Source organism: Mustela erminea, chromosome 5, assembly GCF_009829155.1.
Source record: "Mustela erminea isolate mMusErm1 chromosome 5, mMusErm1.Pri, whole genome shotgun sequence".
Classification (NCBI taxonomy): domain Eukaryota; kingdom Metazoa; phylum Chordata; class Mammalia; order Carnivora; family Mustelidae; genus Mustela; species Mustela erminea.
Genome location: NC_045618.1, coordinates 119,803,742 through 119,817,659, shown reverse-complemented (window position 1 = coordinate 119,817,659; position 13,918 = coordinate 119,803,742). Strand labels below are relative to the sequence as shown.

At 50.3% G+C, this 13,918-nt stretch overlaps 1 protein-coding gene across 1 annotated transcript in view; it reads right to left on the bottom strand.

Moving 5' to 3' along the window:
• The window catches only part of LOC116591646, a 56,229-nt gene extending 50,947 nt beyond the window's left edge, over positions 1–5,282 (bottom strand). The window contains exons 1-2 of the mRNA XM_032344725.1: positions 5,197–5,282; positions 3,482–3,670 (exon numbers count right to left, since the gene is read on the bottom strand). Coding sequence (XP_032200616.1) covers positions 3,482–3,670; positions 5,197–5,235 — 228 coding nt within the window. The 5' untranslated portion in view covers positions 5,236–5,282. The remainder of the gene's footprint in view (positions 1–3,481; positions 3,671–5,196) is intronic.
• Between the last annotated feature and the right edge of the window lie 8,636 nt (positions 5,283–13,918).

Below are 13,918 nucleotides of genomic sequence, written 5' to 3'. Positions count from 1 at the left end.
TTTCCCTTGGAAAATGTGCATAACACGGGCATGTGTGCATGTGCACACGTGTGTGTGTGTGGAGTGTATGCATATATTCACTAGGGAACAAAATGCATGATAATAAGGAAGGGAAGCAGTTGAATAACATAGAGCCCTGTATGAGGCTGCAAATTCTGGGGACTCCAAACTTTTCGGAGGTAATGTTTATGAGGTTCTTAAGAAGAAAAAAAAAACAACTTGGGAGATAGGGCATTTTAGTCAATAATTAACATGGCTTACTGGTTTCAGGGACTGTTTCGATGGAGAACATATTGCAAGAGGAAATTCCCATCTTGCCAACCTTTTCATCAAGCCTATTAAGCTAATGATTTTATTTTAACAATGGCTTTCCCCACAGCCAGCCTGTCTTGGGTATAGACTGCCAGACATGGTTACTAAACACCCAGAGACTCAAGCAATTATAGAAAATGCTATTTTAAGTCCTCTTGTATCATCTCCTGGGCAATAAGCCGGCTAACATCAGTCCCATGGGTTCTAGAAGCTTCTGCTTTCACTAGCGTGAGCTCTGACTTCCTTCAGGTACCTCCCGTCACTTCCGTCCAGGACTTAGGCGAGACCTGGATGCCAATTGGGCACGGGAGCACCCCTCACCCCAGGTGGGACTCAGGGATCTGTGACAGTGTGGAGGGAGTCTCAAGGCTAACAAGGTCCTTCACTTTCCCGAGTAGCTGCTGGGCAATTTGCCAACACTCCCTTCCCTTGCCTGTGTGTGACCAAAGCTACACATGTGTGAGGTTCTGAGCTTTAAGGTTGCACCTGAGCCACATGGCCGCCAATGCCCTTGGACAACATTTTGACGTGGATGCCATTAGTTGGTGGCATCACCTCTCTTCTGGAGATCTTTTCTCCTCTGGCCCTTGTGTCCCCAGCACCCTACCCTTCTTGTTGCTCTCTACCCACCTCTGCCTAACCCCCACTTCAATCTGAGGTTTCATGTCCCTTAAATGCTCTCTGAGCCACTCCATGACAGTCCCCTCCCTCCTCCCCATTACTCTCACACCCTTAGGCTTTGCTCACATTTTTCTGCTTCTCTGGCCCTGTGGACATTAAATTTACCACTGGCGTTCAAGGCAACAGCCAGCCTTCCGGCCACTCTGTTCCAGTTCCACTTACACACAGACAATGGCCTTGCTAAGGAGTACCAAGGGCTGACTCACAGGGGAACATTCAAAAGGGAACAATCTGGGTCAGAGGAGAAAATGGTACCCCCTCCTCCCCTGTGCCAGAACCAGCCCCACCTGGCTCCCACCCCAGAACAGTGGCCATGATTCCAGTGGGAGGCAATTAACCCAATCAGTCCCGTCTTAGCTAATTATGATGGGGAGATTCCCCTCAGGAGGGAGTCAGATCTCTCTGGACCTACACACAAGCCTTATTTAGCAGGTCAACATTTCCTCAGATAATCAGGAAGAAAATATGTTGCAACATTCCTGGAACTTATTCCTTAAAAAATTTGAATTCTCGGCAACCCTCTTGGATCTCCTCCCTCTTTGTACTACCATTTTATTCTCACTTAATAAATCTTGCTTTGGGGGCACCTGGGTGGCTCAGTGGTTTAAGCATCTGCCTTCAGCTCAGGTCATGATCTCAGGGTCCTAGGATCGAGCCCAGCATCAGGCTCTCTGCTCAGTGGGGAGCCTGCTTTCCCCTCCCCCTCTGCCTACCTCTCTGCCTACCTGTGATGTCTCTCTCTCTGTCAAATAAATTTTAAAAAATAAATAAATAAATCTTGCTTTGCTACCCCCCCCCCAATTGAATTCTCCACACCCCCTGCTTCCACCCACAAATAAGGTGTCTGTCAGGACAGCTACTAGTCCCAAGGGCGTCCTTCTTGGAATTAGAGATGTGGGCTTTTCCTTAGGGCAGACTCACTCCACACCCAGGAGCCTGATGGGATGTTAGTGCCCCCTCCCTCTTACCAGTACATGCACTCATGCAGAAAATATTCTCCTCACTGAAATCACACAGCTCTGGACTTGTCATAATGCTTGAACACAAGTTTATCATTTTTGTTTATATTATATCTTGTTCTATAGAGGACTTGAGGCAATTTACAAGAATGCACAAAATCAAATTGAGAAATTACACGTAAATAAAAATCAAATCCAAGGAAAATGTAAATACAGGTGAGCGGTTTTCCTTTCTTGTTGACTTGAGAAAGGAAGAGTTTAAATAGACTGCTTGGTGCTTACTGAGAGCCACTCAATGGAATCACTCAGGGATTTTAAAAATAAGATTCTAGGGGTGCCTGGGTGGCTCAGTCAGTTAAGTATCTGCCTTCAGCTCAGGTCATGATCCTGGGGTCCTGGGATCGAGCCCCCACATTGGGCTCCCTGCTCAGCGAGAAAGCTTCTTCTCCTTCTGCTGCTCCCTCTGCTTGTCCCCTCTCTCTCTCAAATAAATAAACAAAATATTATTTATAAAGGAAGTTTATGAGTCCCATTCCCCAGAAATCCTGACTTAATTGTTCTGGGGTGTGGCCTGGGCACTGGGCCTCATTAAAGCTGCCCAAGTGATTCTAACTTGCGGTCAAGGTTGAGGAACCACTGTTCTCCAGGGGAACCCACCAGTAGTATAACAAGAATACAAATTTAAATCTAAGCTTCCCAGCAGCTGACGCGAAAAGGGAAACTGATGCATTTCATAATACACATTGTCTCACAGATAAGCTTTTTCTGCCTTTGAAGTCCGAAGGAATTCACTAACATGTCTATTCTTCCAACATTTTCTATACAGCCGTGGACGTGCCCACATTCCTTGTATATATCTTCCTTTTTATGCAAATAGAGTCCTACTAGATTCTCTGTTCTGTAACTTGGTTTTTACAAGCACATCAACAGACAGATTTTAAGGAAACTTTTGGCAGACTCGATCTCCGAGAAACCCAGAAGAGGAGAGATGGCATCTATTCTCCCCTTCGGTAATTTGTAAGAAACATAATGCCATAGCTTCTAGCTTTGTAAACCACAGACTTCATCCCCAACCCCTCATTGTTTCTTAGGCATTTCTGCCTCCTTGGTAGCATTAGTAATCCTCAGAAATCCAGGGTTGATTAATCAGGGATCTTTCCACCAAATGCTGGCAAAACATCTCTCCTGGACATGGACTGTCAATAGTAACCGCGTTACGGTTCTTAGTTTCCAGGGACAAAACTAGACTCATCCTCTGTGACCCTCATTCTGACTTGAGGAGCCATGCCACTGTGTGTAGCTCTGAGAATGAGTTTCCTGTCCACGGATGAGAGCTTTCCACCTAGAAAAAGACCCAGCAGAGAAAGGTAGCCCTTTGGGGTAGCAGATGGTGTCAGCAAGTGAGGCGGTTGGATGTCCGCACAGTCCAACATTTGGGACCAAGAGAGGCAACAAAAGGGGGCAGAACATGTCTTTCTTCTGAAGCAGTGTCTCATGACCCCAGAAATGTAGGCAAACTCTTCACTTACCTCCTTGAGGGTGGGGTGACTGGGTGCTGGGGATGGCTGTCCAGACACATCTCCAATCCCAACCATCCAGACACACCAGAATGTCGCTCTGTCTTGCAGTAAACGAAGACCAAAGGCTTCTGCTGAACAACCCCTGTGCCTTGGTGGCCTGAAACTTGTCTCCTGATTTGTCCCTGAGTCCACACAGGCCTAGCACAGAAAATGGAGCTGCGGCTAGTTTTGCAATCAAACCGAAGTTCATCTGCCCAGCGCCCACAAAGCCAATCACTGAGAAGTCCAGCGTGCGGCCAGGAAAGGGGTTTACTCCACGGGCAGCCCACGGGGAGACAGGAGAGCAGGCCTGCCATCCACCTCACCCAAGGAGAGTCAGGGAAATCTAACCGCAAACAAAAGAGGCTGGGTAAAAAGTTGCAGCTGCTCTTACTAGTCTGCTGCTGGGAATTAGCCCCCTTAACCCTTTGCTTACTGGTTTCACTTGGGGCAAGATTTTATAACAATATCCCTCCTGTAAGCGCAGAAAAGACAAGCTGACTGCTTCTTGGTGCTTGGAAGGAGGCACACTGCACATGGGAGATATTGCTGGGTTTTCTTTCTTTATTTTTCCCCAACTGCCAAATATCAATAGGACGAGGACAATCGGCAAGATGTTGAAATACTTCCAGACTGATGAACACTCCCTATCCTGTGACGCCCCCGCCCCTGCTGCCCAGGCTGCCCCACCTCTCCTCAGGCTTGCCCAGCTCTCCGTAATCCAGCAGCTAAAGGGGGAGGGTCAGTCTCTGGGACATTCTCTCAGCCCCCTGACCCACATCCTGGCTCTGGGGGGCGTTTTCAGTGCTGTGCCCACATTCTGCAAACCCTCTTGGCAGCAACCTCCCCATCTGGGGCTCTTGGCACCGGGTAGACACTCCGTGGACATTTGTTGAGTGCATGAAGAAGCCACAGCTCACTTTTGCTTACCTTTTGGTAACTGGACCAGGAGGCAGAGCCCGGGCCCTGCCCAAGAGCTGGTGACTCTGCCAAGGGAGGGAGCTGAACTGAGAAAGTTCACTGACCCGTGAAGACTTGAGACAACATCCCTTTGGACGGGAGGGTGCCGCCGGGCGGCCCAGGCATGAAGCACCCCAAGGAGGGCTGGGCTCCACGTACACTTCAGCTTGAGGTCTCAGGGGCAGGCGTGACCCCCAGGCGGAGGCCAGGACGAACGTGGGGCCCTGAGCAGGCGTTAGTAACCACAAACGGGCTGATATTAACATCCCATCCAATCAAAGTTGGCTCTGGGAACATCGATATTTGCCAGGAAATGGGAAGGACTCCTGCCACCCCGCCCTGTCCGCCCTCTTTTCCTCTCCTTTTTCTTTTTTAAAACACATTCAGAAGTGTGTTAATGGCTGTTGAAGGAAATTATTGCCGCGGCAATCACGGCTCTCTGTGTGAAATGCCTTCAATGGGCCGCAGCCTTCCTCGCGGCGTGGTGGTGGTGGGGGGGACATTTGGATATTAAAACGCCACTGAGCTACATCTGCTGACGAGCAGCCCCTAATCACCTCGTGAGGCAGCGGGGGCCCAACCGCAGGTCCTCGACTCACCAATCCCTTCCTCGGGCAGGTTGTGGCCAGATGGTGGCTACTTAGGCAAGGACAACAGAGAAGAGCGAATAAAGGGGTAGAAAAAGATCTGGCGAGAAGCCAACACAGAAAGAACCATTTGCTCACACGCTGCTCCAGGTGAGAACAGACCCACGGGCCTGGCATCCAGGAGGTCTCAACTTCAGCTAAGTGGGGCCTTGGAAGATGCCTGTGGCCTTCTCATTAATGGTTACAGCCGCAGACGATAACCCCGCCTTTTAAAGGGGCATTGTAAGTGGGGCAGCGTCATCTGGGGGCGGCGGGGGTGGCGGGGGTGGCCGGGGCGGGGGGTGGGGGGTTGGGGGATAGAGTCCCTGGACCCGCGGATCTTTTCTCCTGCTTCTCCATCTTCCTCGGAGTCCTGCAGGCCGATTGACATCAGGGACCCCCTTTCCCCTGCCTTCCATCAGAGCCTGGCCAGTGGGAGGCAGCAGCAGGATTTAGGAGGGTGGGAAGAGGAAGGTCAGGGAATAGATTCCCCAGCTCACTCCCTATAGAACCCCCTGCGGGGCGGCATCCGTCTTGGCGCTAGTGGCCATTTCCATTGGAGGGTTGTCTCTGTCATGCCACCCAGATGTAACAAGACTTCTAGATTCTCATAACTGCCCCCTCCACTCCCCCTCAGGCCTGGGGGAAGTAACGCCCCCTTCCCCACCCTGTACACACCGTTGCTAGCCAGGTACTCACGGTCCCTCGCAGGGCCCCCCTCCCCGGTCCCTGCCGCACCTTTGAAAGCTGCTCTTTATAACACTCTCTCAAATCACTCAGCTCAAATGCGCCATCTGTCCCCTACCAGCCCTGGCTGGCACACAGGTGCCCTCCGGTCTTCTCACACCTACCTTCTCCCAGACCTTTACGCCGATCCTGCAACGTTGTCATAACAATCTTCCTTCACAGAGAGGATGCTAGGTGACCTGCCAGAGGCCACTCATCCGGAGACAGGGTGATTCCTGGCATCAAAAACATTTTGGCTTCACTTCCAGGTTTAGATCCTGCTCAGTGCCCCTTAGGGTCTCTCAGAGCTCTTAGAGATCTGCCTGTGGGTCCCTAAATCCTTACCTCAATCCTTTCTGGTCTCCAGCTGCTTTATGAGCTAAACTTTGCTTACCATGCTTCTTTCAAAGCACTTCAATACCTATGATTCCGTTTGAGCCTTAGAACATGGATTTATTTGGATCCAAATCATTTCAAGGCATACTAAGAGCCTATAATTTGTAAGACATCCAGCAAGGGGGTTGCTGGCAGGGAACCAGGGGCTCTTGGATCATCCTTTGGTATACAGGCACAGTTTTGCTCAGGAATGTCACACAGAGGTATGGTACTGTCCCCACGGCGGGACCCAGTCTATCCACAGCATGGGCATCAAGGGGTCACTTCTCCTGGTGTGAAAGCCCACTCTTTTAATAGATGGCATGACCCGTCTATATTAGGGTAAAACACACCTCCCTAAGAAAGCAATCCTAAGGTGCAGTGGCTTAAGAACATGGATTTGTAAATTTCTTCTTTTATCTAACTGTCCCATTTGAATGTTCCAGGCCAATAGGCCACTCTTTTCCATGCATCCATCATGGAAAGTACCAGGGTTTGTCTCTGCCTCCCCAAGAGCAGTGCTCCTTAAAGTGTGGTCTGCAGAAAGTTCAAGCATGCAAACTTCTTGATAGCCAAACCACGAATTGAGTCATGACATCGAGAATAAGCTTTCGGAAACTTAACTGCAGTTTGACATTTCCATGACGTCTTAGTATATGCACAACTAGTAAACCTCTCACTGAACAGATTGTAGAACAAAATGTTGGTTGGCTGTAGATTGAGGGTGTGGTGGTGTAGAAATCCAGTTCTTCAACACAAGTAGTCTGAGAAGCACAAAAAGGGGAAAGTGCATGAAAGGTACACCCCAGGTCCTACAGTGCCAGCCTGGGAGGGAATCACTTTCTTCCACTCACATTCCTCCAAGGAATGTGAGTGGAACATGGCCACCACCCCTTACCACAAGGCAAGATGGGAAATGTAGTCCCTAAGTGAGCAGCATGCGTCCATCTTCAACACTGTCACCATGGAAGATGAGAACAGATTTTGGTGGACAACTAGTGGTTTTTGTCCCGTGAACCTTCTTTATCATCCATTCCTAGACCCAATCTGCTCTGCCCCCCGTCAGTCCCACCTTTTCTATAAGCCTGACTCGCTGTCTGTCCTGCATGCCCAACTGTCAGTGGGACACACTGGGAAGAGAACCACCCCACATCCCCAAACCTGCGTTTTCTGACTTCCTCTGCCAAAAATGGCTCCACGATGTGAAGGATGTCCCCTCACCCCTGAGCTTCAACTTCCTCCACAGTCAGCCAGGGCTAGTGATATTTATCAAGTAAAATAATTGTTGGCCAAGCATGGCATTCATTATTTAATAACAATACTAGCATTCACGGAGTGTCTGCTATGTGCCCGGCACTATCCTATGTGTATTACAGGCAGTGAATTCCCTTAGCCCCCAGGAAGCCTGTAAGAGAGGTACGGTTATTATCTTCATATTGCAGCTGTTAAAAATGCGAAGTACAGAGGAGGTACGTAACCTGCCGTGGGTAACCACTGTTATCCTGATTCCTTAATAGATTGGTAAAGAGTTTTTGGAGTCATTTTCTTCATTTTCCTTGAACTTCCTGAATCTTCACTCCTAATTCATGGGCCCTCTGGCCTGTCTCCCTGTGAGACGAAGAATTCATTGTGGGAAGGGACCCTTTATTGTCCATCCTCGGACGCCCCCGCCACCACCTTCCCAGCATAGGAAGTGCTCAGGGGATGTGAAGGGATGGGTCTCGGTAGATGTAACGACTCGATTTTGATGGAATTCATCATGCTGTTGTAAAAACGGCATAAATCTGTCATCATCACACCTGGATCCAAATCCGCTATCTCCTGGGGACTAGCGGTGCTGGACTGGACAAGTGACTGATTCACCCCACCTCACGGAGCATTCGTTTTGGTCACCAGTAAAATGCGTGGTTTAATAAAGAGAAGTTTACGTCTTGAAACCGAGGCTGGACACGGGTGGCTTCTTCTGCCTCTAGCAGGTGATAGAATTATTCAGAAACAACCCTGGGGAACCGACCACGGATCCACCCCAGCCCCAGCAGAGATTGAGGTAGCTGGGAGGAAGGGAGGACCATGCAGTCAAGCTGTTTCCTCTGTGCTGCTCAGAAGAGGGACCCGTGGGGCTGGTCCCTTTGATAAGTGAGCGCATTAAGGCCCGAGCTGAGAAGTAGAGAATGAATTTATTTTCTTGGCAGAAGTGAATCCTTTGCAGAAGGGAATCAGGTTGGATTAGATTCCCTTCCCTTTGCAGAAGGGAATCAGGTTGGACGGTGGGGAGGGAAAGAATGAGAGAAAAGGGGGATGAGAAAGGGGAGTGAGCCTGAAAATCAGAGGAGTAAGTGAGCAGTTTAGAAGAAGAGAGACAGTGTAGCAACATGGCTGGAATGGCAAAGAGCACACGGCAGGGTCTTCTTGTTGGAAAGGGCCAAGTAAGTAAATACAGAGGGAGGTGTAATATTTGATTTCTCCTTACCTGCTACTGTGATGTACCCCTACTCCACTGCTCTACCCTTTCAGTAAAGTCTTCTACACACTAATGCCTTGTGTTAATTATGGGGGGGCGGGGGGTCCACACCGGGGCAATGTGATTGGCAATTCAGAGGATCTTGGAGCCAGGGGAGAATAGGAAAATGTAAGCCATCACCTCTACTCTCCACAAAACCCCCGAGAGACTGGAGAAAGCCTGGCTGTCTGTGACCACCCACAGAGCAGCATTTGGATCCATTTAATCTGGATATCTAAGGACGGGGGTGGGGGGGGTGGGGGGGGCACCGACCCCAGAGATACAAGGAGACAATAACCTCCAAGAGTCATATCTGAAAGCTTTAGCTGCCTGTGTGGCTTGGGCACCAACCGTGAGAACTGGAGGCTGGACTGTCCACCATCACAGTCATATTGGGTGAATATCAGAGTGAGCTCCTCAAGGTGCGAAAATAATCGCATATGTAGAAACTCAACGTATGTAAAATCTGGCACATATTAGGTCCTTCGTTAGTGCTGATTCAGGTGGGAGAAGGCCAGCAGCACAAACTGAGGGTGCTGTTGGCTGGAAGGGAGGAAAGTGGATTTGGTGAGGGGTTCTGAGTGCTGCCATCCCCCACCCCTGCTAGCCCAGGGGCCCTCTAGCGGCAGAGAGAGTAAAAGGAAGAGAGCAGGGCAAGTCCTCTCCTAGTCCCCTGCAGTGAGACACAAAGGTCCTTCTTACTTCCTTTTTTTTTTTTTTTTAAGATTTTATTTATTTATTTGACAGACAGAGATCACAAGTAGGCAGAGAGGCAGGCAGGGGGTGGGGTGGGGAAGCAGGCTCCCCGCTGAGCAGAGAGCCCGATGCGGGGCTTATCCCAGGACCCTGAGATCATGACCCGAGCCAAAGGCAGAGGCTTAACCCACTGAGCCACCCAGGAGCCATAAGGTCCTTCCTACTTCTAAAGAGAAAAGTGAGCCAGACTGGGCCCCCCAGCATGATACAGAAAGAAAATGGATGTTATAGTGTCAAGAAGTAGGAATCTTATGGCTTTAAAGTTTAGAAGCAAAAAACAATTCAAAATGGTTTAGGCAAAAAGGAAGATCTATTGGCTCCCATAAATTGAAAAAATCCAAGTATTGTGAAGTTTTCAGGCTCAGTAGGAGGAGAGACTTGGACAACGTCACCCATCTCTGGGCTCCACTGTCCTCCATTCTGGCTTTGTCCTCATTCTTCACATGGTGACAAGATGCTACTGTCTCATTAGGACACACTCTTCATGGTTTCTGTCACTGGTCCATCACTGAACCAGGGAACTAAATACACTGACTGACCTTGGCCTCCACCTGGCCCTTGTATCCATCGTCTCTGACTTCATGTCATCGTACTCTTGCTTCTGCCTATGCTGTCCCAGCCATATTGGCCCTCTCATTGCCCCTCAAACATGGCAGCCAAGCTCTACCTCAGGGCCTTTGTACGTGCTTTTTCTTCTGCCTTGAGCACTTTTCCCACAGAAGTCTATGGTGCCTCCTTCCCACATCTCCTTCAGGTCTTTACTCAAAGGTCCCCTTCCCGATGAGGACCACTGGACTTAAAACTGAACTCACACCAACACCACCACCTACACATATATCTGCTGACATGCTCCCTGTCCCTTCTCCCTTCCTCTAGAGTGCATGTCATCATTAGGCCATCACAAGGAAAAACACAGGATGTTAGCCTGGTCCCATCCACCCCACTGGAAAATGAATTCCATGAGGAGAAGGAGTCTTGTCTATCCTGGTCACTATTGCATCCTTAGGACCTAGAATAATGTCTGGCACTTAGCAAGCTCTCAAAAAAACTGTTGAATGAATGAGTAACAAGGTCACAAGCTCCAGATTGGGGATGTGGTTGGGGCCTCACTCAAAAGCCAGTATTGAGGTCAAGGAGAATTAGTTCCTTGACGGGATTGGCGGGGAGAAGTAACTACCAGCAGGGTGGGAATTGGCAGCTTGGTCTCCAGAAGAGCAGATGTCTAGTTTCCTTCCCTCTCTCCCACACGTGCACACACACACACACACACACACACACACACACACAAGCCATCCCTCTGGCTGCCACTCAGAGTCACAGCTGGAACGTTCTGCAGCAATTCCCCCACTAATGTAACCCCATTCACACGCAGACCCGACTTCCTCCCTGTCTCATCCCCAGAACCAGCCCTGGGAGCCTCTGGGGCGAGCCATCAGGACCCTTGGGCCACCGGTAGACAGGGAGGGCTCAGTCTTAATCAGATCCAATCCCTTTGTTCCCTCCTCCCCTGTACCCCACTTCTCTTTGTGTCTTTTTCATGACAATCAATAGAGGCCGGGCTTCGGGGAGACGATCAGAGCCCTGACTACAACCTCTAACATTCTAATCCACAGGGCTGTGGGGAGCATTAGTACAACCCGGATAAATTAATTCAGTGTAAGTAAGCGCTTTGAAGCCGGGCACATCGCTCGGCTTTTGAAGCTTAAGCCCTGTTTAGATTACTTGATTAAAGTGGGTCCAAAGCTTCAGCGATCAATATATTTTGCTTAAGAGCAGTGTTGCCACAGAAGCCGATTTAATTCATCCGTGGTGTCCTGCCTCGTGGATAGCTCTTTAGAATATAATGAGATATCACAGAGCCAAAACTCGGGGCTGGGAGGGAGAGAGAAGGGACAGTCATTCCAGGCACCACCCTGGGAATGCAGGGGACACAGATTTGCAGGATGTCTGCATAAATAATCCTTTGAAATGAGAAGTTGGAAAAAACCGAGATGACAATCACTGCTTATAAAATCGTGGCGCATGAGACGCGAGAGGGAAATCTCCATAATCTGGCTGTCCGGAGGATGGTGTCCTAGATTGCTGTGGGGAATTCTATGAGGTCCTAATAATGTGACCCTTTTAGGATTACAGGCTGGCACTTAATCAAAGTCATTGTGGTTAATGAGGGGGTTGGCCAGCCTGACCCCCATGGGACAGAAGACCAGCAGAATCTCTATCAGGGGCAGTCACGCCAAGGCGGCAGCAGGAGCACTGGACTAGGAGTCCAGTCGGGATGGGAAGAGAGGACATGGATTATATCCCTATTCTGTGCTAGCTGCCGCTTTAGTGGCTTAGTGTTTTTATTTCATTCAATTGTGTAAGCAGTGTTAAGAAATGGAACTGACTGTGCCCATTCTCAGGGGTGGGCTGGTTGGGACAGAGGCAAAGGTAGAACTTTAACCTGGTTTCATTTGATTCTCAAAGTCATGCTCTGTGCCTGTTCTGGACCCCCATTCAGCCACGAACTACCTGTGTGAATATTGCCAAGTCATTTCACCAATCTAGGCCATAGTTTCCTTGCTTAAAAAAGGAGAACTTAGGGCGCCTGTGTGGCTCAGTGGGTTAAAGCCTCTGCCTTCGCCTCAGGTCTTGATCCCAGGGCCCTAGGATTGAGCCCCGCATCAGGCTCTCTGCTCCTCGGGGAGCCTGCTTCCCCCCCACCCCCTCCCTTGCCTGCCTCTCTGCCTACTTTTGATCTCGATCTGTCAAATAAATAAAATCTTAAAAAAAAAAATGAGAGAGAGAGAGAGAGAGAAAACTTAAGGGTCCTCTGACTCAAAGTCTTTGGTTTGAGTAACTCTGACCCGGGTGTCCGACAAGCTGGGTCCCCATCCTTACACCCCTGGGAACCAGCCTCGTGACCCGGGGTGGGGAGGGATGGGGTGGTCGTTTGTCCGCTCTGCTGAGTTTGCCCATTTACAGCATGGGGTAGTCACATTGTGATAGCCGCAAAGGAGACGCCCTCTGACATGTTGTAAATACCCCGCACACAAATCTATTTAAAATATTTAAATCAAAGAAGCCCAAAGCTCATCTCTTTTAAAGGAGCGGGAAACTCTCTGCTGTCCCAGGTTGTCACCCAGGACCTGTGCCCCGACAGTCAAAAGACTGGCTTGTCCGGCGGGAAGAGTTCTCGACCCAGCAGCAGCTGCTCTTTGCTCCATCCTCGAAGGTCCCTGGAAAAGTCACTGTTCAAGCCCAGGGAGCCTCTGCCTTTTCCTTGCCCAAGCCACGCCTGGCTGCCTTGGGGGTCAGGGCTGGGGGCGGCGGAGGAGGGCTTGAGGAGATAGACGCAGACAGGCTGCCCACAGACCGAGGGCCCAGACACCAGATTCATTCTCCCCTTCACAACTTGGGGCACCTGACAGAGTGTGGGGCTCTGCTCCCTAAATGTCCACGTCACCTACTTTTATGTACGGTACAACAGGACACAGCGAGTGCGACCCAGGACAGAGGCTGCAGACCACCTTGGCGGAGAAGCAGAGGGCGGAGAACAAGCTTCAGAGCAGTTCGTGAAGAACACGCGCCCCGAGCCCCAGGGAGGCAGGAAAGGGGCAGATGCCATTTGCTCTTCAGCAACTCGGGTGGGTGTTGGGGAGCCAACTGGCGTGTCCTGAGACCCCATTTACTCTTATCCAGAATCCCAAGAATGTTAGTTTTGCCCATCAGATATCTATCTCCCCTTTCATGGTCTGGGAACCTCCCCCACCCTTTTTGGAGAACTGGGAGGAAGGAATGCGGCTTCTCACTCCAAAAGCTCAAATTGCCAGGCGCTTGCCTTTGAGGCCTCCTTGCAGCCAGGACCTGGGCATGGGACATATGTTCCACTTGTCCCTTGTCCCTAGCGAGATGCTGAATCCAGGGTGGGCCAGATCGGGAGGTGGGAACAGTACTCTGTACGGGAAGACAGAGTGACAGGGTCTGGGTGGGTGAGGTGGGGGATGGGTTTGGGTTGGATCAGGTGCTGCCAACTGTCGTGTCTGGTGCTGGGCAGCGGAGGAGGGACCCCAGTCTGGTTCTCCAGCTTCTGTAGCAGTTCTGGGATTCTCATGCAGTTGATGCCTTTGGTTGGCATTTCTGGGACTTCCTCTTGGAAACTCTGGCAGGTGCAGAACAGAGGTCAGAAAGCTGGGCTGAGGTCCTGGCTCTGTTGAACCTCAGTAAGAGGGGGAAGGGGCTTCTGCCCTCTCTGAGTCACTTCCAGCACCAACGTGCTAGGACGGGCACAGAGAACCTTGAGAACAGGGATAGGACATCCCCAGGGGTGGTACACGCAGCATCCTCAGTCAGACCCCAGGATCCGTGTCCTGCCTCCACCACCTACTTCTGTGTTCCTTGGCGAGTTCCCTGCATGCATAGAGCCTCGGTGTCCTCATCTTTAAAATGGAACTAACCGCAGTGCCTTACTGCATAGAATGAGGT